Here is a 26,697-nt window from a genome sequence, read left to right as displayed (position 1 = left end):
GAACCCCTGCGATTATTTAAAATTCTTTCGAAAATTTAACAGCAAGGGTTCCCAAAACCATTTCAAACTATTTTAAAACAACCACAGGGAGCCTCTGATATTCTTAAAAAAATACTAAAATTGTCACTAAAGACCCCCAAGATTCTTTCAAACTCTTTCGAAAACAAACCAGAAGAAACCCTTAAAATGTTTTAAAAGCCTTTGAAAAGTAGGAGCCCCAAGATTCTATCAATCCCTCTGAAAAACAAACCACAGTGATCCTCTGAGATTCTTAAAAATTCTTTCAAAAACAGAAGCTTCGAGATTAGTTACAATTTTCAAAAATAAAACAGCAGGGATTCGAAGTTCTTTCGAACTCTTCCAAAAGCAAGTAACAACAGCCCCTAAGATTGTTTAAAATTCTTTCAAAAGTAGGATTTTTAAGGTTCTTTCAAAAACATAGCGCAAGAAGCCTCCAAAATCCTTAAAAACTCTTTCAAAAATTGCCAGCAGGGGCGCCCAGATTCTTTCAAGAACAAAACACCAGGGACTCCTGAGATCTTTAAAATTCTTTCAAAAATAAAACAGTAGGAGTCCCCAAAATTATTTCAAACTACTTCAAAAACAACCACAGGCAGCCTTTGAGATTCTTAAAAAAAAGATTGTCAACAAAGGCCGTCAAGATTCTTTCAAATTCTTTCGAAAACAAACCAGAAGAAAGCCCTAATTTTGTTTTAAGCCTTTGAAAAGTGGGAGCCCCAAGAATTTTTAAAATTCGTTCAAAAATAAAACAAAGACCCCTAAGATTCTCTGAAAAACAAACCACTGGGATCCTCTGAGATTCTTAAAAATTCTTTCAAAAGTAGAAGCTTCGAGATTAGTTAAAATTTTCAAAAATAAAACAGCAGGAACTCCAAGTTCTTTTGAACCCTTCTCAAAACAAGTAACATGAGCCCCTGAGATTGTTTATTTTTTTTTTAAAGTAAGATTTTTAAGATTCTTAAAAATAGAGCACAGGAAGCCTTTGGAATTCTTCAAAACTTTTTAAAAAAATTCCAGTAGGGTCTGAAATCTTTTACAAACTATTTCAAAAACAACCACTGGGAGCCTCTGAGATTCCTAAAAAAAATAAAATTGTTAACTGGGACCCTGAAGATTCTTTTGAACTATTTCGAAAACAAACCAGAAGAATTCTCTAATTTTTTTAAAAGCCTTTGAAAAATAGAACCTTCAAGATTCTTTAAAATTAGTTCAAAAATAAAACAACAGAGAGCCTTTGAGATTCTTAAGAAAAAGATTGTCAACAAAGGCCTTCAAGATTCTTTCAAACTCTCGAAAACAAATTAGAAGAAACCCCTAAAATTTTTTAAACGCCTTTGAAATGTAGGAGCCTCAAGATTTTTTAAAAAGATTCAAAAATAAATCACCAGGAGTCCCTACGATTCTATGAAACTCTTTGAAAAAAAGAAACACAGAGACCCTCTGAGATTCTTAAAAATTTTTTCAAAAGCAGAAGCTACAAGAATCTTTAAAATTTATTCTAAAATAAAATAGCAGGGTCAGACACCAAGTTCTTTCGAAATCTCCCGAAAATAAACACAAGAGCCCCTAAGGTTCCTTAAAATTCTTTCAAAAATAAAATTTTTAGGACTGTTTCAAAAATACAGTACAGAAAGCCCCTGAAATTCTTTAAAACTCTTTCAAAAATTGTCAGCCGGGGCCTTGAAAATTCTTTCAAGAACCCAACATCGGGTGCCCTGAGATCTTTAAAATTCTTTCAAAAACAAACCACAGGGAACTCTTGAGATTATTTAAAATTCTTTAAAAAATAAAACAGAACAGGTAGCCAAAATTATTTCAAACTATTCCAAAAACAACCACAGGGAGCCTCTGACATTCTTGAAAATTCTTTCAAAAGCAGAAGCATCGAGATGCCTTAAAATTTATTCAAAAATAAAATAGCAGGGACAGACACCAAGTTCTTTCGAAATCTCCCAAAAATAAACACAAGAGCCCCTCTAATATTGTTTAAAATTCTTTCAAAAATACGATTTTTAGGACTGTTTCAAAAATACAGTACAGAAAGCCCCTGAAATTCTTCAAAACTCCTTCAAAAATTGTCAGCAGGAGCCTTGAAAATTCTTTCAAGAACCCTACATCGGGTGCCCTGAGATCTTTAAAATTCTTTCAAAAACAAACCACAGGGAGCCCTTGAGATTATTTAAAATTCTTTAAAAAATAAAACAGAAAAGGTCGCCAAAATTATTTCAAACTATTCCAAAAACAACCACAGGGAGCCTCTGAGATTCTTAAAAATTCTTTCAAAAGCAGGAGCGTCGAGATTTCTTAAAATTTATTCAAAAATAAAATAGCAGGGACAGACACCAAGTTCTTTCGAAATCTCCCGAAAATAAACACAAGAGCCTCTCTAATATTGTTTAAAATTCTTTCAAAAATACGATTTTAGGACTGTTTCAAAAATACAGCACAGAAAGCCCCTGAAATTTTTTAAAACTCTTTCAAAAATTGTCAGCAGGGGCCTTAAAAATTCTTTCAAGAACAAAACATCGGGTGCCCTGAGATTTTTAAAATTCTTTCAAAAACAAACCACAGGGAGTCCTTGAAATTATTTAAAATTCTTTAAAAAATAAAACAGAAAAGGTCGCCAAAATTATTTCAAACAATTCCAAAAACAACCACAGGGAGCCTCTGAGATTCTTAAAAATTCTTTCAAAAGCAGAAGCATCGAGATTCCTTAAAATTTATTCAAAAATAAAATAGCAGGGACAGACACCAAGTTCTTTCGAAATCTCCCGAAAATAAACACAAGAGCCTCTCTAATATTGTTTAAAATTCTTTCAAAAATACGATTTTAGGACTGTTTCAAAAATACAGTACAGAAAGCCCCTGAAATTCTTTAAAACTCTTTCAAAAATTGTCAGCCAGGGTCTTGAAAATTCTTTCAAGAACCCAACATCGGGTGCCCTGAGATCTTTAAAATTCTTTCAAAAACAAACCACAGAGAGCCCTTGAGATTATTTAAAATTCTTTAAAAAATAAAACAGAAAAGGTCGCCAAAATTATTTCAAACTATTCCAAAAACAGCCACAGGGAGCCTCTGAGAGTCTTAAAAATTCTTTCAAAAGCAGAAGCGTCGAGATTGCTTAAAATTTATTCAAAAATAAAATAGCAGGGACTCCAAGTTCTTTCGAACTTTTCCGAAAACAGAAGAAATAAGAGCCCTTGAGATTCTTTCAAAAATAGGATCTTTAAGATTCTTTCAAAATACAGCACAGGAAGCAACTGAAATTCTTTAAAACTCTTCCAAAAATTGTCACCAGGAGCCTCGAAGATTCTTTCAAATTCTTTCAAGAACAAAACAACGGGTGCCTCCGAAATCTTTTAAATTCTTTTAAAAACAAACCACCGGGAACCCCTGAGATTATTTAAAATTTTTTCAAAAATTTTACAGCAAGGGTTCCCAAAACTATTTCAAACTATTTTAAAACAACCACAGGGAGCATCTGAGGTTCTTAAAACAATACTAAAATTGTCATTAAAGACCCTCAAGATTTTTTCAAACTCTTTCGAAAACAAACCAGAAGAAATCCCTAAAACATTTTAAAAGCCTTTGAAAAGTAGGAGCCTCAAGAATCTTTAAAATTCGTTCAAAAATAAAACAACAAGGACTCCTAAGATTCTATCAAACTTTCTGAAAAACAAACAACAGGGATCCTCTGAGATTCTTAAAAATTCTTTCGAAAGCCGGAAGCTTCGAGAATAGTTAAAATTTTCAATAATAAATCTCCAAGTTCTTTCAAACTCTTCCAAAGGAAGTAACAACAGATCCTAAGATTGTTTAAAATTCTTTCAAAAGTAGGATTTTTAAGATTCTTTCAAAAACATAGCACAAGAAGCCTCCAAAATTCTTAAAAACTCTTTCAAAAATTGCCACCACCAGGGATTCCTGAGATCTTTAAAATTCTTCCAAAAATAAAACAGTAGGGGTCCCCAAAATTATTTCAAACTGAAAAGGCCCTCAAGATTTTTTCAAATTCTTTCGAAAACAAACCAGAATTTTGTTTTAAGCCTTTGAAAAGAGGGAACCCCAAGAATCTTTAAAATTCGTTCAAAAATAAAACAAAGACCCCTAACATTCTCTGAAAAACAAACCACAGGGATCCTCTAAGATTCTTAAAAATTCTTTCAAAAGCAGAAGCTTCGAGATTAGATTAAATTTTTAAAAAATAAAACAGCAGGAACTCCGAGTTCTTTCGAACCTTTCTCAAAACAAGTAACAAGAGCCCTTGAGATTGTTTAAATTTTTTTAAAGTAGGATTTATAAGATTCTTAAAAATAGGGCACAGAAAGCCTTTGGAATTCTTCAAAACCTACTTACCTACTTTACTTACTTTATTGACGGAAAAACATCCTTAAACAACACAAAGACAAAATAATAAAATCAAAAAAAATATTGTAATACACTCATGTGATTTTATTATTTTTTCTTTGTGTTGTTTAAGGATGTTTTTCCGTCAATAAGGTAAGTAAGTAAAACTTTTTAAAAAATTTCCAGTAGGGGTCTGAAATCTTTTACAAATTATTTCAAAAACAACCACTGGGAGCCTCTGAGATTCCTAAAAAAATTAAAATTGTTAACTGGGACCGTGGAGATTCTTTTGAATTTTTTTAAAAGCCGGTGAAAAATAAAACCTTCAAGATTCTTTAAAATTAGTTCAAAAATAAAACAACAGAGACCCCTAAGATTGTATCAAACTCTCTGAGAAACAAACCAAAATTCTTTAAAAAGCAGAAGCTTCGAGATTAGCAAAATTTTCAAAAATAAAACAACAGGGACCCCAAGTTCTTTTGAACTCTTTCGAAAACAAACAACAAATTCTTTCAAAAGTAGGATTTTTTTAATTCTTTCAAAGACACATAAGAGGCCTCTGAAATTCTTTAAAACTCTTGTTTCAAACTCTTTCAAAAACAACCGACAGCAAGAACTTCAGATTCTTTAAAATTCTTCCAAAAGCAAGTCTTAAGAATCTCTCAATTCTTTCAAAAATACCGCAAATAAAAAAAATAATACCAAATACTAAGTAAAGTGTGTTGATTTATCTGTAGTTTTTCTAAAAATTTATTTATACTTTTACTGTTTAGTTGACTTACGTTCGAAATTTGTTTTTGCTTGTAAAATAACTACATATTTATAAAATTGTAAATAATGCATATACATACGTTACTTTTGCATTCATCAAAATTGTCGACGTGATTCGACAGAATAATATTCGAGTTAGCACGACTACAACTTGATGCAGATAACTGAGAAAATTGAAGCCCGCAGTAAAGAAATGACAAAAAAAATTATTACAAAGTAGCAAAGCAAACAAATATGAACTTACGAAACAAAACACAATATTTATGCATAGAAAAGTATGCCATAGAAATTAAATTTATATTTTTCACAAATAAGATTGCTGAAAAACGTTGTGTTATGATGACAAAAAAGAAACGATTTTCTCCAAGAACTTGATAACTGGTAATCCAAAATTCTGATTTATTTACTGCAAGAATAAAAATTAAATAAGAAAATGCTACGACACAAAGTAAAACTTAAAAACGTTACAAACAACAAATGCTCGCTGTGTAAATGTAAACACAATTGTAAATTTTTTTAACACAAAAACTTTTATGTTTTTTTTTTTACTTTTCATCACTCATTCTTAAAAAAAAACCATACGCCATAGCGACAGCGACCAATCATTTAAAAAAACAAATAATATGTACTCACAAGGCGATATATCCCTATATCTGTTCTTATTAATATTTTTGGCCTCCATAGACACATCACAGGTCAAATCCGGATGCTTCCTGTACAACATCTCATACCGCGCAATCAAAGCACCACTGGCCAACCCATCCGCCAACAAAAGCATACTCTGTTCAAGAGCATTCTCCGGAGACGGCGGCCTCTGCTGCATATCTCCCGCAGGAACATACTGATACGGCGGCTCTTCAAACTCTTCCATACCCACATACAACACATTCGGTTTCACAATCAGCACCAACTTCCCTGTAACAAAACCGCCAAAATTACCACACTTACAAAAAAAAATAATAATAATGAATACCATCATTGGTGCCTCTCGCTTTATGTATCAAATTAACGACATCTTCGTGCAGCGCATGGGATACATCAATCCCATTGATCTGCAGCACCTGGTCACCTTCCGATAACCTAGGTGTACATTTATCAGCCGGCGTGTTGGGCGCAACTCTTGATACAAGAATTGGCTCCTCCGGATTGGCCCCGCCTTTTACGTTAAAACCGTATTTGCCGTCGTCGGGGTAGAGAGTTATCGTCACTAGGCCTTCGTCTGTGATTTGGGACGTGGGGGAATGGCTGGCGCTGTAGGGGGGAGTGTCGTAGAGGCCGTTGGAGGTCGGAGATGGTACTTCTTCGTCTACGTAGCTTAGAACGCGGCCGGCGATGCCGGGGGAAAATGGGGCTTCCAGGGTCCTTTCCAAGAAGCCGCCATCGCTGAAAATAGCACAGGTTTAGAGTTTATTCGTGTTTTTAAGGAAAAAGTGTTTTAAACTGTGTAGATACTAAGAACAACCACTTGTATAATTTATTGATAATAAAGAATGCAAATAAAGTGGTTTCCAATGCACATTTAGTGTCAACGACTATTAAAAAAATATTAATTCGAACGATAATGCAACCTTTGAGACTTGCCAATCACTCTCGAGTCTACAATAATTGCTGCCAATTTTTGGTGTGAATAACGTTATTGTGTTTTCATAATGTCAAGAAAATTAAATGAGCAGATCCTAAAATAATCAAGAAAATAAATCGCTTCGTATATTTATTTTTTTGGAATATCCTGTTTTAGTAATTCTGAAAATTGTAAGTATACACAGTCTGGATTTTCATTACAAATTTAAAAACATTGTTAGGTTAACTCACGGCATTGACAGCATAACCACTACAATTTCCTCGCCCTAAATTTGTAAGTGGACCCGTCCGGAGGCTTTTACGTTCACTATGGGTTTTTATTTGTGTGTTTTTCTTAAAGTTTTGCTCTTCTACAAGTAAAGTTACCCTGGATTGTTAAACCACTCATAACGTCATCATTTTTTTGAAGAAAATAAAATAAATATAAATCGAATGCGCCTTTTTTTCTGATATCAATGTAATCATAACCGAAAAAGCTTATTGCACTTCAAAAACTCACAAAAGGTTAGAATGCAATACAAAAAAAAAAAAAATTAGTAATAATATCGGGAACTCGTTAGTTTGAAACATCTATTTTTATGTTATTCAAACTAGAATTCAGACTAAAAAAAATAAAATAAAAAACAATAATAAATAAAAAAATATATCAGGGTCACGTTGTGAAAACATTCAGCAGATTTGCGCATGATGACGTAGTTATAACTAACCTATTCGGGATGTGCAAGCAACTTGGAACTCAACGAAAAAAAAACACCGTGCTTACCACTTACGAGATGCGTGAATGTAAACTCGTACATCTTTTCTGCTTCTGAAACAACTTTTAAATTGGATTTTGTAAGTTACTGACTTAAAAGAAAATTCGTTTTTAATTGTAGCGAACCCGAACCGAAGGTTCTAAAATAGCTCAGATACTGGTGGAATTGACAATTTGATCAAATTTTTGCAATTTTTGTTTCTGTTTTTTTTAATTTATCCCTAGAAATCTGATATTTAAGTGTTCTTTTCTTTTCTAAGTGGGTTTTTATTGCCCGAGCGTAAGCTGGTTTTCTCGACGTTTCCTGACCCTTAGAGTACGAAAAAAGTTAGTCTCCCGTTTCTTTCCGTCCGTCTGTCTGTCGTCTGTGCCGATTTTTATTACACAGACAATATACGAAATTACCGGACCGATTGTTGTAAAATTTTGTATGTTAGGAACACCATGTGAATGGTAAAATGCTAAATCTGTTTGACCATCTGCATCATCTCCGAATTTTACAATGGTAAATGTTATTTTAAATTTTATAAAACAACGTACTCCTCGAATTGGCGTTTATGAATCCGTGTTGAATTTTTAGCCTAGATATCGAGAATTTTTGGAAAAAAAGTCAGAATTGTATTAACGATTTTTCGAATTTTTTATTTTTCAGCTTTTTGATTTTCCGATTTCTCGATTTTTCAACTTTCGATTTCTCAATTTTTCGTTACTTCAGTTTTGGAATTTTTCAGTTTTCTGATTCTTCAATTTCTTAAATTTGCATTTTTTATTTTTCGATTTCTCAATTTTTCGATTTTTTGATCATCCCGTTTATCGCTTTCTCAACTACTCGATGTTTCGATTTCATGAGTTCTCGATTTATCGATATATCAATTTTTCCATATTTCAGTTTTGGAACTTTTCAATATTTTGTTTTCTCAATTTATCGTTTTCTCGATTTTTTACTTTTTAGATTTTTCAATTTTTCCATTTTTTGATGTTTCGATTTCACGATTTTTCAGTTCTTCGATTTTTCTATATTTCATTTTTTCGAATTTTTCAATTGTTTTATTTCGATTTTTGATTCCTCGATTAATTGAATTTTCGGATTTTTAATCATCCCATTTCTCGGTTTCCCGACTATTAGATGTTTCGATTTCACTTCTCGATTTATCAATTTTTCACTTTTTCAATTTTTATTTTTTTTTTTAATTTCGATTTTTCGACTTCCATTTCCCGATTTTTCAATTTTTCGATTTTAGATTTTTTTAAATTACAGCTTTTTCGATTTTTTTGATGTTTCGATTTTTTAAATTTTAGATTTTTCGAATTCTCGATTTATTAGTTCTTTGATTTTTCAATTTTCATTTTTTCGAATTTTTCAATTTTTGGATTTCTTGATTTCTCGACTAATCGATTTTTCGAATTTTAGATTTTTTGATCATCCCGTTTATCGCTTATCAACTACTCGATGTTTCGATTTCATGACTTCTCGTTTATCGATATTTCAATTTTTCCATATTTCAGTTTTGAGACTTTTCACTATCGTTTCTTCAATTTTTCAATTTCTCGATTTTATACTTTTTAGATTTTTCAACTTTTCCATTTTTTGATGTTTCGATTTGATGATTTTTCAATTTATCGATTCTTCAATTTTTCAATTTTTTGATCATCCCGTTTATCACTTTATCAACTACTCGATGTTTCGATTTCATGACTTCTCGATTTATTGATATTTCAATTTTTCCACATTTCAGTTTTGACTTTTCAATATCGTTTCTTCAATTTTTCAATTTCTCGATTTTATACTTTTTAGATTTTTCAACTTTTCCATTTTTTGATGTTTCGATTTGATGATTTTTCAATTTATCGATTCTTCAATTTTTCAATTTTTAAAATTTTTCGAATTTTCGATTTTTCTATATTTCAATTTTAGCTTTTTCGATTTCTCGACTTCTCCTTTTTCAATTTTTCGATTTCTTGATTTCTCAAACTAATCGATTTTTTGGCTTTTAGTTTTTCGATTTTTTGATCATTCCATTTCTAGGTTTCAATTTTTCGATTTTTTTTAAAATTTCGATTTTTCGACTTCGACTTCACGACTTTTCAATTTTTCGATGTTTCAGTTTTGGAATTTTCAATATTTCGGCTCTTAAATTTTTCGACATTTTAATTTTTAGATTTTGGATTTTTCAATTTTTCGTTTTTTTTTTAATTTTTTCAATTTTTCGATTTCTTGATTTCTCGACCAATCGATTTTTTGGCTTTTGGATTTTTCGATTTTTTGGTCATTTCTTCTTTTTCTTTCTTTTTTAAATTTCCGATTTTTCGACTTCGATTTCCCAATTTTTGAATTTTTCGACTTTTCAATTGGTCGATTTTTTAAATTTTTGAATTTTATATTTTCCAATTTTTCGATTTACCAATTTTTGTTAATTTAAAATTTTTCAATTGTTCGACATTTTAATTTTTAGTTTTTGTAAATTTTAGATTTATCGAATTCTCGAGTTTTCAATTTAACAGTTTTTGGATTTTTCTATTTTTCGTTTTTTTTTAATTTTTTCAATTTTTCGATTTCTTGATTTCTCGACTAATCCATTTTTTGGCTTTCGGACTTTTCGATTTTTTGATCATTCCATTTCTTCTTTTTTTAAATTTTCGATTTTTCGACTTCGATTTCCCAATTTTTGGACTTTTCAACTTTTACTTTTTAGATTTTTCAATTTGCGACTTCTCGGTTTTTCAATTGGTCGATATTTAAATTTTTCGATTTATCGAGATTTCGATGCTTCGATTTTTTTATTCTTCATTTTCCCGATTTTTCGATTTACCAATTTTTGTCATTTTAAAATTTTTCAATTTTTAATTTTTTGATGTTTTGAGATTTCTCAGTTTTTCTTGCGTTTTTTAGATTTTTTTAGTTTTACATATATTCGATTTTTTGATAGCTCGATCTTGCGATTTTTTTCATATTTCAGTTTTGGGACTTTTCAATATTTCGTTTCTTCAATTTTTCGTTATCTCAATTTTTTTACTTTTTAGATTTTTCAGTTTTTCCATTTTTTGAAGTTTCGATTTCATTATTTTACAATATATCGATTCTTCAATTTTTCTATACTTCATTTTTTCGAATTTTTCAGTTTTTTTATTTTGATTTCTCGACTTCTCGATTTATCAGTTTTTTGATTTTTTTAAATTTTCGACTTTCTGATTTCGATTCCTCGATTTTTTAATTTTTCAATTTCTCAATTCTTCAATTTTTATTCGATTTTTAACACTTTTTAATATTTCAGTTTTGGGATTTTTCAATATTTCGATTCTTCACAATTTTTCGATTTTTTTAAATTACAGCTTTTTCGATTTTTTTGATGTTTCGATTTTTAAATTTTCTGATTTTTCTGATGTTTCGATTTCTCAATTTTTCAATTTATCGATTCTTCAATTATTCGACATTTAAATCTTTCGATTTTTTAAAATTTAGATTTCTCGAATTCTCGATTTTTCGATTTATCAGTTCTTCGATTTTTCTATTTTTAATTTTTTCGAAATTTTCAATGTTAGATTTTTCGATTTTTTAATTTTCCGATCTTTCTGATGTTTGGATTTTTCAATTTTTCAATTTATCAATTCTCAATTGTTCGACATTTTAATTTTTAGATTTTGTAAATTTTAGATTTATCGAATTCTGGAGTTTTCGATTTATCAGATTTTGGATTTTTCTTTTTTCGTTTTTTTTTTAATTATTTTCAATTTTTCGATTTCTTGATTTCTCAACCAATCGATTGATTGGCTTTTGGATTTTTCGATTTTTTGATCATTCCATTTCTTCTTTTTTTAAATTTTCCATTTTTCGAATTCAATTTCCCAATTTTTGAATTTTTCGACTTTTCAATTTTTACTTTTTCGATTTTTCAATTTTGCGACTTCTCGGTTTTTCAATTTTTCGATTTATCGAGAATTCCATGATTCGCTTTTTTTTTACTCTTCATTTTCCCGATTTTTCGATTTACCAATTTTTGTCGATTTAAAATTTTTCAATTTTTAATTTTTTGATGTTTTGAGATTTCTCAGTTTTTCTTGCGTTTTTTAGATTTTTGTAGTTTTACATATATTCGATTTTTTGATATTTCGATCGCTCGATCTTGCGATTTTTTTCATATTTCAGTTTTGGGACTTTTCAATAATTCGTTTCTTCAATTTTTCGATACCTCGATTTTTTACTTTTTAGATTTTTCAGTTTTTCCATTTTTTGATGTTTCGATTTCATTATTTTACAATTTATCGATTCTTCAATTTTTCTATACTTCATGTTTTCGAATTTTTCAGTTTTTTTATTTCGATTTCTCGACTTCTCGATTTATCAATTTTTCGATTTTTCACTTTTTCGATTTTTTTTTAATTTTCGACTTTCTGATTTCGATTTCTCGATTTTCTAATTTTTCAATTTCTCAATTCTTCAATTTTTATTCGATTTTTATCACTTTTTAATATTTCAATTTATAGATTCTTCAATTATTCGATATCTAATTCTTTCGATTTTTTAAAATTTAGATTTCTGGAATTCTCGATTTTTCGATTTATCAGTTCTTCGATTTTTCTATTTTTAATTTTTTCGAAATTTTCAATGTTAGATTTTTCGATTTTTTAATTTTCCGATCTTTCTGATGTTTGGATTTTTCAATTTTTCAATTTATCGATTCTTCAATTGTTCGACATTTTAATTTTTAGATTTATCGAATTCTCGAGTTTTCGATTTAACAGTTTTTGGATGTTTCTATTTTTCGTTTTTTTTGAATTTTTTTCAATTTTTCGATTTCTTGATTTCTCGACGAATCGATTTTTTGGCTTTTGGACTTTTCGATTTTTTGATCTTTCCATTTCTTCTTTTTCGTCTTCTTTTAAATTTTCGATTTTTCGACTTCGATTTCCCAATTTTTTAATATTTCGACTTTTCAATTTTTACTTTTTAGATTTTTCAATTTGCGACTTCTCGGTTTTTCAATTGGTCAATTTTTAAGTTTTTCGATTTATCGAGATTTCGATGCTTCGATTTTTTTATTCTTCATTTTCCCGATTTTTCGATTTACCGTTTTTTTTTAATTTTTAATTTTTTGATGTTTTGAGCTTTCTCAGTTTTTCTTGCGTTTTTTAGATTTTTTAAGTTTTACATATATTGGTTTTTTTGATATTTCGATCGCTCGATCTTCCGATTTATCGACATTTCGATATATCAATTTTTCCATATTTCAGTTTTGGGACTTCTCAATATTTCGTTTCTTCAATTTTTCGATAACTCGATTTTTTACTTTTTAGATTTTTCAATTTTTCCATTTTTTGATGTTTCGATTTCATTATTTTACAATTTATCGATATTTCAATTTTTCTATATTTAATTTTTTCGAATTTTTCAGTTTTTTTATTTCGATTTCTCGACTTCTCGATTTATCAATTTTCCGATTTTTCACTTTTTCGATTTTTTTAAATTCTCGATTTTCTGATTTCGATTTCTCGATTTTTTAATTTTTCAATTACTCAATTCTTCAATTTTTATTCGATTTTTATCACTTTTTAATATTTCAGTTTTGGGAGATTTCAATATTTCGATTCTTCACAATTTTTCGATTTTTTTAAATTACAGGCTTTTCGATTTTTTTCATGTTTCGATTTTTTTATTTTCCGATCTTTCTGATGTTTCGATTTCTCAATTTTTCAATTTATCGGTTCTTCAATTGTTCGACATTTTAATTTTTCGAATTCTCGAGTTTTCGATTTTTTGTTTTTTCGATTTCTTGATTTCGCGAATAATCGATTTTTTGGCTTTTGGATTTTTCAATTTTTTAATCAAACCATTTCTTCTTTTTTCAAATTCTCGATTTTTCGACTTCGATGTCCCAATTTTTCCATTTTTCAATTTGTCAATTTTAAAAATTTTTGACTTAGATTTTCCAATTTTTCGGTTTTTAAATTTTTAGATTTATCGAGATTTCGATGGTTCGATTTTTTTATTCTTAATTTTCCCGATCTTTCGATTTACCGATTTTTTTAATTTAAAATTTCTCAATTTTTATTTTTTCTATGTTCTGAGATTTCTCGGTTGTTCTTGCGTTTTTTCGATTTTTTAAGTTTTACATATACATATTGGATTTTTGGATATTTCGATCGCTCGATTGTGCGATTTATCGACATTTCGATATTTCAATTTTTCGATTTCCCGAGTTTTCAGTTTTTCGATTTTTGGAAAAGCATTTTTAAATACATGTCATATTGTTCACACTTGTACGGACTTTGGAATTTAAGGCTCCGCCACTGGTTTTTACTTTAGGTTATCAGAAAACAAAAATCGCAAACAGTTTCACTCAAACCCGAAACAGTAATCAGGATTTTTTTATGTCGAGTTTTGAGTTTAACTGCACGAATCGGTTGGTTTTCGCTATGACGTCAAATGCAAATTCCGCCCCTTTTTTAAAAGCCCTACTTTAAAAATATTGCTGGCTTTCGCTGCTGTTCTTTGATATATTTCTTTTATTTATTTTTTTTGTATATTCAGAAAGACTCATTAATAACAATAATAATAATATAATAATAAATTAACCATTACTCGTTATCAATCCAGAGATATTAATTAATTAACGTTTTACATACCAATATTGTAAAGCTAGATGTTTGATTTGGTACCAACCTATAGACAAAAATTTAAGGCCCATCTTCAATATAACCTGTTGTACAAACCACTAGCGATTTTTGCGTCACTCCGACAAATTTTCAAATAATGTTATAACTTTTTAACATTGACCGCAATAGACACTGAACTTTAATGTAATCATTACACATTACTAATTTAACCAACTAAATCAAATCCATGATTAATGCCAACCTTTCACGAAATCTTTCTACTTACTCATCAGACATCTGCGAATCGTCCGCCCACGCCTTCCTCGGCTCTTTCGCTCCCAGCGACGTCACCTTATTGTCATAGGGCCTCGGGGGCCGTCCCGGCGCCGACAGAACCTTCCCCTTTTCCTCGACCGAAGGCGCTTGGCCAGGCTGTTTTATCTAATTTTAAAAACTCGAACAGCGTCGCTTAAACATTTCCTCCACTTACCAGTTGTTTGCTAGGCGACCGAACGAATTTTCGTTCGAGTTTTCCTCGCTTTTTCACGTCCGATACCGTCTGGAACTCGGTCCGGCCGGAGTAGGTGAACTTTGAGCCCAACGAAAACAGGAATTTTCGTTTCACTTTCGGCGAGTCTAGCCTGAAGAACGTGTGATGTTCGACGCATGCTTTCCACAGCGTCTTGGATGATCGGTATGACTCCATGTTGAAGCCTAAGAGGGTGTCGTAATCTTCGGACTGGAGAGAAATTAGTAAAGAAGAGGGGTTGCTAGGGGTGGACTTACTAATTCGCGGATTAATTGGATGAAAAATTGTTTGCGTTTGAATGAGATCTTCATGATTTTGGACCAGGAGAATGTGTTTATTTTGAGGTTGTTTTGACAAACTACCAAGCCTATATGGGTTACGCCTAGTTGGATTTCCCTATTAGTATTGTCCTGTAAAAATGGTAAGTAGAGAGATGGTAAGATTGGAATTGGAGAGGTTTACCCTAGCTTTGTGGAGTTCCATTCCGTACATGTCGATTCTTTTAGCGTGGTCTAGGAAGTTGAACTCTGCCTCCGCGGGAGACTGTCCTCTGGAAATGGACACAAGTGGAGTGTAAAACAACATTAAATAAAGTACAAAATCAGTAAGTTTTTATAAATCGAGGACATCAACACCCGTGTGTGTATGAACCACAAAATAATGGAAAATACTTGTAAGAACTACTTATAAGATTGTTGTTCAAGGTTCACATTTTCCTAAATATAAGGATCCTGCGCTCAAGAAACTGTCAAATGACTCATTATTTTAAAAATGAATTCCATGATTTACCATTATTTCCCAGAGGATGTGTCATTTGCCGAAATAAGTCTTATCTTAGCAAGTACTAGCCCCGCCCACTCGCCCTTTATTTTCTCAGAGGTTAAGATAAGAGTTATTTTGTCAAATGACATATCCTCTGAGAAAATAAGGGCGGGTGGGCGGGGCTAGTACTTGCTCAGATAAGACTGATTTTGGCAAATGCCAAGCATACATTAATTTCCGCACCGTCCCGTAGTTTTTCGATTTTCATTATGAAATTGTTGGATTTTTCTGTAAACTTTTTGTATTTTTCGATTTTTTAATTTGTAGATATTTTAATTTTTCGATTTTCTATCTGTTGAATTTTACAATTTTTCGTCTTTTCGATTTTTCAATTCCTTGATTTTTAATTTACCACTTTTTCAGGTAATCGATTTTACAGTTTCTATCTTTTTGTCAGTTGTTCCATTTTTTAATTGCTTTTTTCGTTACCCAATTTTCAGTTAGCCAATTTTTTCAATTTTTGATTTTCAATTTTTCATTTCTTCGATTTTTCCATTTTTATTTTTTTTTAAATTTTACAATTTTGTAGTTGTTTCATTTTTAAATTTGCCGATTTTTAATTTTTCACTTTTTTCAAATAATTATTAGGGTTTTTATTATTTAATTGTACAATTCTTGGCTTTTCCATTATCCGATTTTTCAGTTTCTGTATTTTTTCAATTCTTCGATTTATCAACTTTTAAATTTTTCGGCATTTCATTCTTCCGTTTTTACAATTTCTTAATTTTTTAGTTTTCCGGTTTTCATTTTAAAATTTTTGGATTTTGAAAGTAATTTTTTTTGTATTTTTGCTTATGTAATTTATAGAAGTGTTTGTTTTTCGTTTTTCAATTTTTCACTTTCTCGATTTTTAATTAATCAAGGTTTTCAGGTTTCAATATTACAATTTTTCGATGTTTCAATTGTTTTTTCAATTATCCCATTGCTCAATTTCTCAATTTTTTCATTTTTCGATTTTTCAATTTTTAAATTTTTCTCATTTTTTCGGTTTTTTCAATTTTTCTTTATTTTTTCAATTGTTCGACTTCTCAATTTTTAAATTTTTTAATTTTGTAATTTTTAAACGATTTAATGTACAATTTTCCGATTTTAAAATTTTTCAAAATTTCGGTTTGAATAAATTTGTCCTTTTATTGAACAATTAAAAAATGAAAAATCGAGAAAATAGAGAATAAAAACTTAAGAATTTGAAAAATTTTATATCGATTTTCAATTTTTCATTTCTTCAATATTTCCATTTTTAACTTTTTTTTTTAATTTGCAATTTTGTAAATGTTTTATTTTTTATTTGCCGATTTTTAATTTTTCACTTTTTTCAAATAATTATTAGGGTTTCTTTTAATCAATTGTACAATTCTTGGCTTTTCCATTATCCGATTTTTCAGTTTCTGTATTTTTTCAATTCTTCGATTTCTCAACTTTAAAATTTTTCGGCATTTCATTGTTTCCTTTTTTCGATGTTACATTTTTTTAATTTTTCCATGTTTCGTTTTTACAATTTCTTAATTTTTTAGTTTTCCGGTTTTCATTTTAAAATTTTTGTATTTTGAAATTATTTTTTTTTTATATTTTTGATTATGTAAGTTATAAAAGTTTTTATTTTTCGTTTTTTCAATTTTTCACTTTCTCCATTTTTAATTAATCATGGTTTTTAGGTTTCAATATTACAATTTTTCGATGTTTCAATTGTTTTTTCAATTATCCCATTGTTCAATTTTCTCAATTTTTTCAATTTTTCTTTATTTTTTCAATTCTTCGACTTCTCAATTTTTAATTTTTTTAATTTTGTAATTTTTAGACGATTCAATGTTCAATTTTCCGACTTTAAAATTTTTCAAAATTTCAGTTTGAATAAATTTGTCCTTTTATTAAACAATTAAAAAATGAAAAACCGAGAAAATAGAGAATTAAAACTTGACAATTTGAAAAATTTTATATCGATTTTCAATTTTTTATTTCTTCAATTTTTCCATTTTGAATTTTTTTTTTTCAAATTCACAATTTTGTAAATGTTTCATTTTTAATTTGCCAATTTTTAATTTTTCACTCTTTTCCAATAATTATTAGGGTTTCTATTATTCAATTGTACAATTCTTGGCTTTCCCATTATCCGATTTTTCTGTTTCTGTATTTTTTCAATTCTTCGATTTCTCAACTTTTAAATTTTTCGGCATTTCATTGTTTCGTTTTTTCGATGTTACATTTTTAAAAATTTTTCATGTTTCTTTTTTACCATTTCTTAATTTTTTAGTTTTCCGGTTTTCATTTTAAAATATTTTTTTTTTTGTATTTTTGATTATGTAATTTATAGAAGTTTTTGTTTTTCGTTTTTTCAATTTTTCACTTTCTCGATTTTTAATTAATCAGGGTTTTCAGGTTTCAATATTACAATTTTTCGATGTTTCAATTGTTTTTTCAATTATCCCATTGTTCAATTTCTCAATTTTTTCATTTTTCGATTTCTCAATTTTTAAATTTTTCTCATTTTTTCGGTTTTTTCAATTTTTCTTTATTTTTTCAATTCTTCGACTTCTCAATTTTTAATTTTTTTAATTTTGTAATTTTGAGAGGATTCAATGTACAATTTTCCGATTTTAAAATTTTTCAAAATTTCGGTTTGAATAAATTTGTCCTTTCATTGAACAATTAAAAAGTGAAAAATCGAGAAAATAGAGAATTAAAACTTGAGAATTTGAAAAATTTTATATCGATTTTCAATTTTTCCATTTTTAATTTTTTTTTAATTTATAATTTTGTAAATGTTTCATTTTTAATATATCACTTTTTTCAAATAATTATTAAGGTTTTTACTATTCAATTGTACAATTCTTGGCTTTTCCATTAGCCGATTTTTCAGTTTCTGTATTTTTTCAATTCTTCGATTTATCAACTTTTAAATTTTTCGGCATTTCATTGTTTCGTTTTTGCAATTTCTTAATTTTTTAGTTTTCCGGTTTTCATATTAAAATTTTTGTATTTTGAAATAAATTTTTTTTGTATTTTTGATAATGTAATTTATAGAAGATTTTGCTTTTCGTTTTTTCAATTTTTCACTTTCTCGCCTTTTAATTAATCAGGGTTTTCAGGTTTCAATATTACAATTTTTCGATGTTTCAATTGTTTTTTCAATTATCCTATTGTGCAATTTCTCAATTTTTTCATTTTTCGATTTTCCAATTTTTCACATTTTTTCGGTTTTTTCAATTTTTCTTTATTTTTTCAATTCTTCGACTTCCCAATTTTTAAATTTTTCAAAATTTCGGTTTGAATAAATTTGTCCTTTTATTGAACAATTAAAAAATGAAACATCGAGAAAATAGAGAAGTAAAACTTGAGAATTTGAAAAATTTTATATCGAAGAACTGCAAACATTTTTTTTGTTGATTTTTTCAATTTCTCGATTTTTAATTACTTTGTTTTTTGATGTTTCAGTGTTAGAATTTTTCGGTTTTTCAAAAGTTCAGTTTGAATAAATTTGTCCTTTTGTTGAACAATTAAAAAAAGAAAAATCGAGAATTTGAAAAATTTTACATCGAAAAATTACAGAATTGTTTCGTTTTTCCATTTTTTGATGTTTCAATTTCGGTATTTTTTATTTTTTCGTTCTTCCAATCTTTCAATTATTCGATTTTGCAATTTTATTTTTAATTTTTCCATTTTTTTACAATTTTTCAATTTTTCGTGTCTCGATTTTTTGTTTTTCGATTTTCATGTTGAAATTTTTGGATTTTTCATTTTAAAATTTTTGTATTCTTCATTGTTTCAATGATATAATTTTCCGATTTTCCCATATTTTAGTATAGATAAATGTGTTCTTTCGCTGAAAAATAAAAACACGAAATTGAAAAATTAAAAAACTAAAAAATTAAAACTCAAAAAATTGTAAAATCGGAGAACTAACAAAGCAAAAAATGGAATAATTGAAAAATCATAAAATCGAAAACTGGAGAATCTGTAAAATTAATATGCTCACACAATAATAAACATAAAAACAAGTCGTATGTTTTTCCCTAGATCTATGATATTGGAAATGAACATTTGACGTCATTAATTTTTTAGGGGGATGAGCAAATACATTTTGATCAAAAATTTCCCATGCTTAACATTTCAAAGCATTCGGTTTTGCAGATTCGAAATTAAATCGCAAAATGTTGTCATAATTTTGATTTGTTTTTCCAAAAATCTGGACGTTTCGGGTAAAAACTCAATACGGAATCATAAAATACATGTGTAGGACTATATTATTTCAAATAATTTAAAACCCATTATTATCATATTATTGGTGGCGATGATTAGAAAAATTTTGGTTAGTGTTTTACCATCTACATGATATTCCTAATATAAATACAAAATTTGACAACAATCGGTTCAGTACTTTTGGATATAATCTGTCTAATAAAAATCCGGGATGGCAGACAGACAGACGGAAACGGGAGACCTATTTCTTCGAAACTGTAGGTGTCATGAAAGATCGAGAAAACGTAAAACTAGAGAGTCGGCCGGCGGACTCGATTACTTCGCTTACGAAAAATCAGAAAATTTGAAAATTGAAAAACCGAAAAATCTGAAAACGAGAAATCATAAAATAAAAAGTTTGAGAAATCGGAAGTTCCAAAAAATTGGAAAAGCAATTAAAATATTCGAACAATTAAAAAATTGAAAATTGAAAAATCTAAAATTTAAAAAATCGAAAAGTTGAAGCAACCCAAAACTGAAAAATTCGTAAATCCATAAATCGAAAAATTGCAGAAAAATGGAAAAATCAAAAAATAGAAAACTCGAAAATTGAACAATTGGAAAATTGAACAATTGGAAAATTGAAAAGTCGTAAAATCGAGACATCGAAAAAGTGAAAAATTGAATTTCCAGAATAGGGAAATTGAACAATTTAATAATCGAAACGTCGAAATCTCGATAAAACAAGAAATTGAAAAATCAAAAATTTTAAAAACTGAAAAATCGACAAACGGAACAGTGGAAAAATTGGGAAATAAAAAAACTGAATAATTGAAACACTGAACAATTGGAAAATCGAAAACTGGAAAAGCTGAAAAATCTAGACGTCGAAAAATTGAAACATGGAAAAATCGAAGAACTGAAAAATCGAAGAACTGAAAAATCTAAAACCCAGAAATCGTAAAATAATAAGATAAAGAAATCGCTGAGCTCACTTTAAATAATGTAATTTGACAAAATAAAATTTAACTCATAACAACATACACATTTTCTTGGGTTGGAACCAAAATCGGATTTAAAAAAATCAAAAATCATTAAAAAATCCGTAGTACTTGTTCTTAAAATGCAGAAAATGGTCTAGGGTATTAGATAGATCTTCCTCACCCGTATAGTAAAATTATAAAATTTAACTTCGCGAATTTGACTTTTTTACGATAACCCCCCAAGTTAAAAAAAAATCGAAGCAGATTCATAAACTACAAGTTTAGGGGTGTGTTATTTTATAAAATTTACATAGCATTTACTATGCAAAAATTTTAAGCTTATGCTAGGAAACAAATAAATATTCAGAAGAAAATTAGCGTTATATTTTATTCTTGTCAGTGTTCAATTTATTTTGATTTAAACTGCATTTAAAAACGCTATAATATGCATTATATTTTCGTAATTTAAAAAGAAAGTTAAAAAAAGAATGATTAACCCTCGTTGTGTCTATACAGGGTGTCCCAGAATTCGCGCCATTCCCCTGAATGACATGTTCCCTGTCCCGAATTGTGCCGTAATTCGCAAAAAGAATTGTCCAGGCTTTAACCGTGTGAGAACTGGAAGACGATTAAGTTGACCAATAGAGAGGCTGCTTTTATATTCGAACGTTTCTATGTTCAAAGTTACCTATGCCAAGAACAAAAAATCGGGTAATACTAAAGTTGAATGAATTTTTTTCGAATCCCCCTCCGTCAACAAAAGGAAACAGAAGTGTGGTTATAAATTTAATCATTTTGACAATTGTTTGTCATAAACTGTCACGAAGTTCATCACTGACCTGAAGAGACGCTTCTGCGCCAAAGATGACTGGTTAATGTACACAAAGACATCAAGGTTTAGTTTAAGGCAAGTAGCATGGGACAGAAGTTATTTCTGCTGCCATTCTAGTTAAATTGTGTTTAACTGGGCTGGACATGCCATAAGAGAAGCTGTTTCATTTCATCGTAGGCAAATAATACATTTATTACTATTCTACATAGTGTAGATACCGAAGAGCAGGTATTAGAAGTCATTTTCTTAGAGCCCCGTGAATAATGTGTTGTTCTTTTAAATGAAAATTAGTACATTTACAGAATTCACTATGCATCGTGTCCCTGATATTAAGTTTATCGTTATTTCTAAAAAAGAGTACCACATGTCCATTCAAAGAACGTTATTAAGAGTACTAAAACATAAATATCGCTTTTGATTAATCGGTGCTTATAATTTTCAATAAAGAGTAGGTATCAATTTTTACTGAACAGCTTTGTTGTTGATACCTAATCTAAGCAACGAAAAAGAGACGAGACTCCACTTCTCTGGTGTATTGAGATCAGAGGTATCTGCTGTGGTGTCAATCATGTGGGGGAGATACTGAAAACGGAGACTTATTCAAGAATAATATTGATGTTGCACATGATGATTTAAAACAGTTTCTTTAAAGGTGCGAGTACTTTCCTAGAGAGAGAAAAGATACGAATAAAAATTATAACAAAAATCGTTTAGTTGCATTTTTTTTTTAAGAACAATACAAACTATAAACAAATCATTACCAATATCACTAAGTCACTGATGTCTTCTTCATACTAGTATAAAGAATATTTGGAAATGATGTTAATTTATGGAGAAAGTAAACGCTATGCAGCCACTGCTGTGCGCGAATATACAGGTCTTTTTCCCAATCATCGGCTCCTTGACCAGCATGTGAATATTTAATGCGCACAATTGGCACTTCTGGGCAAACGAGAATCCACATTTAGCTAACGTGAGAGCATATCAAGAGCAATACTATTAATCTATGGGCCGGAATCGTTGTACTGTAACGTTATTAAACAATGTGCTCAAAATGATCACCATTAACTTCAATGCAAGTTCTAGCTCGTCGCATTATGTTGTGTTGTATATTATTTAACATCTCAGGAGTAACTGTAGCGTAGGCTTCGTGCAGTCTTCCAGTTCTTCTAACGTATCTAGGGGTTCTCTATATACGTAATTTTTAATTTAATTAAAAAAAAAAGTCCAAAGGAGAAAGGTCTGGAGATCTAGGAGGCCAGATGATAGTACTGCCACGCCCAATCCACCTATGAGGATAGACTCTTTTCAATGTTCGCCGTGCAAGTATCGAATTATGTGGAGGAGCGCCGTTGTGCTGAAACCACATATTCCGCCGTACATTCAAAGGAACGTCTTCCAACAACGCCGGAAGTTCTAGTCGTAGAAAATTAGCATATGCTTCCCCATTAAGGCGATCAGGTAACACAAACGGCCCCACCTAAAAAACAGGAACGGAGTTTAGTGATAATTTTATCAGTTGCATTAAAATTTTTACCACAGTGGTACCAATGATTCCAGCCCATAGATTAATAGTAAATCGCTCCTGATACGCTCTCACCCTAGTGAGATGTGGATTTTCGTGTGCCCAGAAGTGCCAATTGTGTGCATTAAACATTCCTTCTCGGGAAAATGAACATTCGTCGGTGAAAAGAATGCGCCGTGAAAAATCAGGATTTAGTTCATTTTGTCGCAAAAACCATTGAGCAAAATGTACTCGTCGCGGGTAGTCGGTTGGTCGCAGATGCTGCACTCTCGTGTAATGGTAAGGATGCAGTATTCTCTCTTGAAGGATACGATGAGTGGTCGATTGAGCATCCACTCATTTGCGCTACATAGAGGACACTTCTCCTAGGATCCGCTTCCATGTTTTCTAACACTTGCTCTTCAGCACCCACACGTACATTCCGTGGAGCCCCAGCACGGCCTTTCCGACTAGGTTGAAAAGATCCATCTTCTCTTGCTCGATGTAACAATCGGTGAAACACTTGTTGGTCTGGGTGCCGACGATTATTCACGGGGTTCTAAGAAAATGACTTCTAATACCTGCTCTTCGGTAGCTACTCTATGTAGAATAGTAATAAATGTATTATTTGCCTACGATGAAATGAAACAGCTTCTCTTATGACATGTACAGCCCAGTTAAACACAATTTAACTAGAATGGCAGCAGGAATAACTTCTGTCCCATGCTACTTGCCTTAAAGTAAACGTTGATGTCTCTGTGTACATTAATCAGTCATCTTTGGCGCAGAAGCGTCTCTTCAGGTCAGTGATGAACTTCGTGACAGTTTATGACAAACAATTGTCAAAATGATTAAATTTATAACCACACTTCTGTTTCCTTTTGTTGACGGAGGGGGATTCGGAAAAAAATCATTCAACTTTAGTATTACCCGACTTTTTGTTCTTGGCATAGGTAACTTTCAACATAGAAACGTTCGGATATAAAAGCAGCCTCTCTATTGGTCAACTTAATCGCCTTCCAGTTCTCACACGGTTAAAGCCTGGACAATTCTTTTTGCGAATTACGGCACAGTTCGGGACAGGGAACATGTCATTCACGGGAATGGCGCGAATTCTGGGACACCCTGTATAGAGTTCGATATTTTTTAAATACGACCTCTAGAATTTGAGCCGCTGTTTCGGCCACTAAGTAGATAAGAGTATTACAGAGGTATTAATGATAGATTATATCATGACGAATTCTTTCAACTTAAAGTTGAAGATTTAACAATCCATCAGTTTTAAAGATAATCTTATCAATTATGTAAATATTAGAGAAATAGGAACATGTTTTTACTACACATATCATATATATAAAAAAACTGCGTTTATATGGACAAAATATGTATCATAATAAATTTATAATTAGCTTCAGACTACTGCCTACAACATTAAGAATTGGTCGAAGGTTACTTTTACAGAACTTCCCTCGCCCCTGAAGGAAAGTACAACAAATCCAGCTTTTTCAAAAAGTTGTAAGATTTGATTTTGCGAATTTTATTTTTTATGATAGCCCTTTAATAAGCCACCCTGTATAAGACTATATAGACTAATCATATTTTGCACAATTTGGATAGGATTTATTCGGTAAAATTTTGAGATCACGTCATCAATTTTTTGGAAGGGGGTTAGCGAATAAATTTTGCGATTTACCATGATTACGATAACCTTAAAATATTTGCAAGATTTCAGGGCACTCGGATTTGCAGTTTCAAAGTTATATTGCAAAATATTGTTATTCAGTTTTAAATTTTTTCCAAAAATTCTGAATGTCTAGGGTGAAAATTCGACACGGATTCACACACAAGTGCAGGAGTATCTTATTCTATACAATTAAAACAAAAACTTTTTATTATAAATTTTGGAGATGACGTCATTCAAATTTTAGTCAGCGTTTAACCATCTACATGATATTGGTAATATAAATACAAAATTTGACAACAATCGGTCCAGCAGGCTCGGAGATTACTTATGTAATAAAAATGGATACAGACACCAGACAGACAGACAGACAGACAGACAGACGGAACCGGAAGAACCTCAAAGTGTATTTCCCACGTCTAGTCCAACTAGTCATTTGGAAAATCACCCTAATTTACTACGTCATTTAGATATCATTACGGAAGTAAGCATTAATCTGTATTTACTTTATTCCATTTTTCCGCTTTAATAAAATTTCCGTCACTGCAACAGGAAACCAACGACGGAAAACGTTGGTGTTTTAAACTTTCCTATTCGTATCAGTGTGGTTTCACGTCATCTGATTTAATTAGGTACTATGACACAAACGGGATAATAAATATAATTGCATATGGACATTCTGATTTTAAAAAAAGTTGTTATTGATAACGCAATACAGAGATGAATTTTTCGAAAAACGCAATTTAAATTAGATCTTTGACCTTATCCATACATCAAACATGAAAAAATGTTATCTTAATAAATATTTAAAAACATAAAAATTGTAAACTTCAAAGAAGTACATACAAGGGAACTGTAAATAAACTGATAAGAAATGAAATTACACAAAAATGACTGACATTGAACATTCATTTTTCCACGCCTATTTCTAGTGTCTGATAATAATATATTGACATTTGATACATACTTGTGTAGCTTATGAAGTTCGGCGATTTTTCTCTCCATATCTTCTGATTGTCCTGGGATAAGTTGTAAATTTGATAAATAATTGGGCCCATGTTCTTCAGGCTGATAATCACCTAACTCAGCTAAAACCCCAAAATTAATAAAACAAGTAATAATAATCACGAAGGCAACTTCTCACCTTGAACCGTGTAACTAGCTAAAAGAATGGCAGTGCTAGGAGCTAAAACTAATCTTCCTTCTAAAATATCTCGACGGATTTGTAGACAAAATTGATAACGTGTATACTCTTCTTGTAATTTACTTGGATCGGACACATAAAACTTAACTCTAAAATATAATGGATACTGGCAGTTGTTTAGCTGCTTCTTGATTAGCTTGGACGGATCTAACCAACGCTGCAAACAAAAATTAGTTGCTTTGATTACACAAATGTGACTCTCATACCATAAGTTCCGGTTTGTTGACATTAGGAACGCACCCATTGTCTGAATACTGTAGCCCGAAGTAGTCCTTCTCCACAAGCTCTAAATGCTGATAAACTTGCTCCATGATGAAGCTTCCCTTGCTCCTCTTGTCAACGGTAAATTCCTGCACAGTTTCATCGAGGAAATGCACAATGACATTAAACCCCTTCAATTTATTACGTTCCCGTGCCGCTGCCAGCTCTAACGCTTGTACATTATAAGTGCCACTGGAACCACTAAACGTCCTTTTTGATACGCTTTCCACTATGTCCATTTTCGAAAACTGTTAGTCCCAGCATTACGGAGAACTAGAATGAAAGCGGGTATTCCACATTACAGCTAATTTGATAGGCAAGTAGGTGATAAACAGCCAGGAAGTGATAAGGAAAACAATGAGCTATTACCTAAAAAAAATAAGAGTAAGAAGAAAACTTCGTTTTGATTGCACTGTCACATCATGGTTAACTACGATTTGGCTCAACTGTCATCTTCGTCTCAACAAATACGGTCGAATTTGGCACGAATTCGATGCATCACAAGGAAAGCGAGTGTTATCACAAAACGCTGTTATCACAATTTTATAATTTCATTCATTATTTGATTATTGATACGTCAATGGCAGGTTTTTTGCGAGGATTTTATAATCGACGCGACCAGCGGCATCTACGGATGCT

General features: G+C 30.5%; 2 protein-coding genes across 3 annotated transcripts in view; both read right to left on the bottom strand.

The window, feature by feature from the left end:
- Ptpmeg (Protein tyrosine phosphatase Meg) overlaps window positions 1–26,685 on the bottom strand; it is a 30,071-nt gene extending 3,386 nt beyond the window's left edge. Inside the window, exons 1-10 of one of the 2 annotated variants that reach the window (XM_064061530.1) lie at window positions 26,428–26,685; window positions 26,004–26,331; window positions 25,738–25,954; window positions 25,561–25,681; window positions 15,058–15,145; window positions 14,853–15,005; window positions 14,557–14,805; window positions 14,353–14,507; window positions 6,114–6,523; window positions 5,774–6,055 (exon numbers count right to left, since the gene is read on the bottom strand). In XM_064061530.1, coding sequence (XP_063917600.1) covers window positions 5,774–6,055; window positions 6,114–6,523; window positions 14,353–14,507; window positions 14,557–14,805; window positions 14,853–15,005; window positions 15,058–15,145; window positions 25,561–25,681; window positions 25,738–25,954; window positions 26,004–26,297 — 1,969 coding nt within the window. In that variant the 5' untranslated portion in view covers window positions 26,298–26,331; window positions 26,428–26,685. The remainder of the gene's footprint in view (window positions 1–5,773; window positions 6,056–6,113; window positions 6,524–14,352; window positions 14,508–14,556; window positions 14,806–14,852; window positions 15,006–15,057; window positions 15,146–25,560; window positions 25,682–25,737; window positions 25,955–26,003; window positions 26,332–26,427) is intronic. The other variant, XM_064061531.1, reaches the window with a different exon arrangement.
- LOC135133223 (uncharacterized) lies at window positions 22,114–23,192 on the bottom strand. Its single transcript, XM_064061550.1, has 2 exons — window positions 22,946–23,192; window positions 22,114–22,888 (listed from the first exon to the last, which is right to left on the bottom strand). Exons 1-2 carry the CDS (start codon window positions 23,063–23,065, stop codon window positions 22,622–22,624), a joined length of 387 nt encoding a protein of 128 aa, XP_063917620.1. The 5' UTR covers window positions 23,066–23,192; the 3' UTR covers window positions 22,114–22,621.
- Window positions 26,686–26,697: the final 12 nt, after the last annotated feature.

This window comes from Zophobas morio, unplaced genomic scaffold (genome assembly GCF_036711695.1).
Source record: "Zophobas morio isolate AGI-343-1 ecotype UQ-CSIRO unplaced genomic scaffold, CSIRO_AGI_Zmor_V1 ptg000021l, whole genome shotgun sequence".
Lineage (NCBI taxonomy): Eukaryota > Metazoa > Arthropoda > Insecta > Coleoptera > Tenebrionidae > Zophobas > Zophobas morio.
The sequence above is the reverse complement of the archived record's forward strand: the minus strand, read 5'-3'. Positions and strand labels throughout refer to the sequence as shown.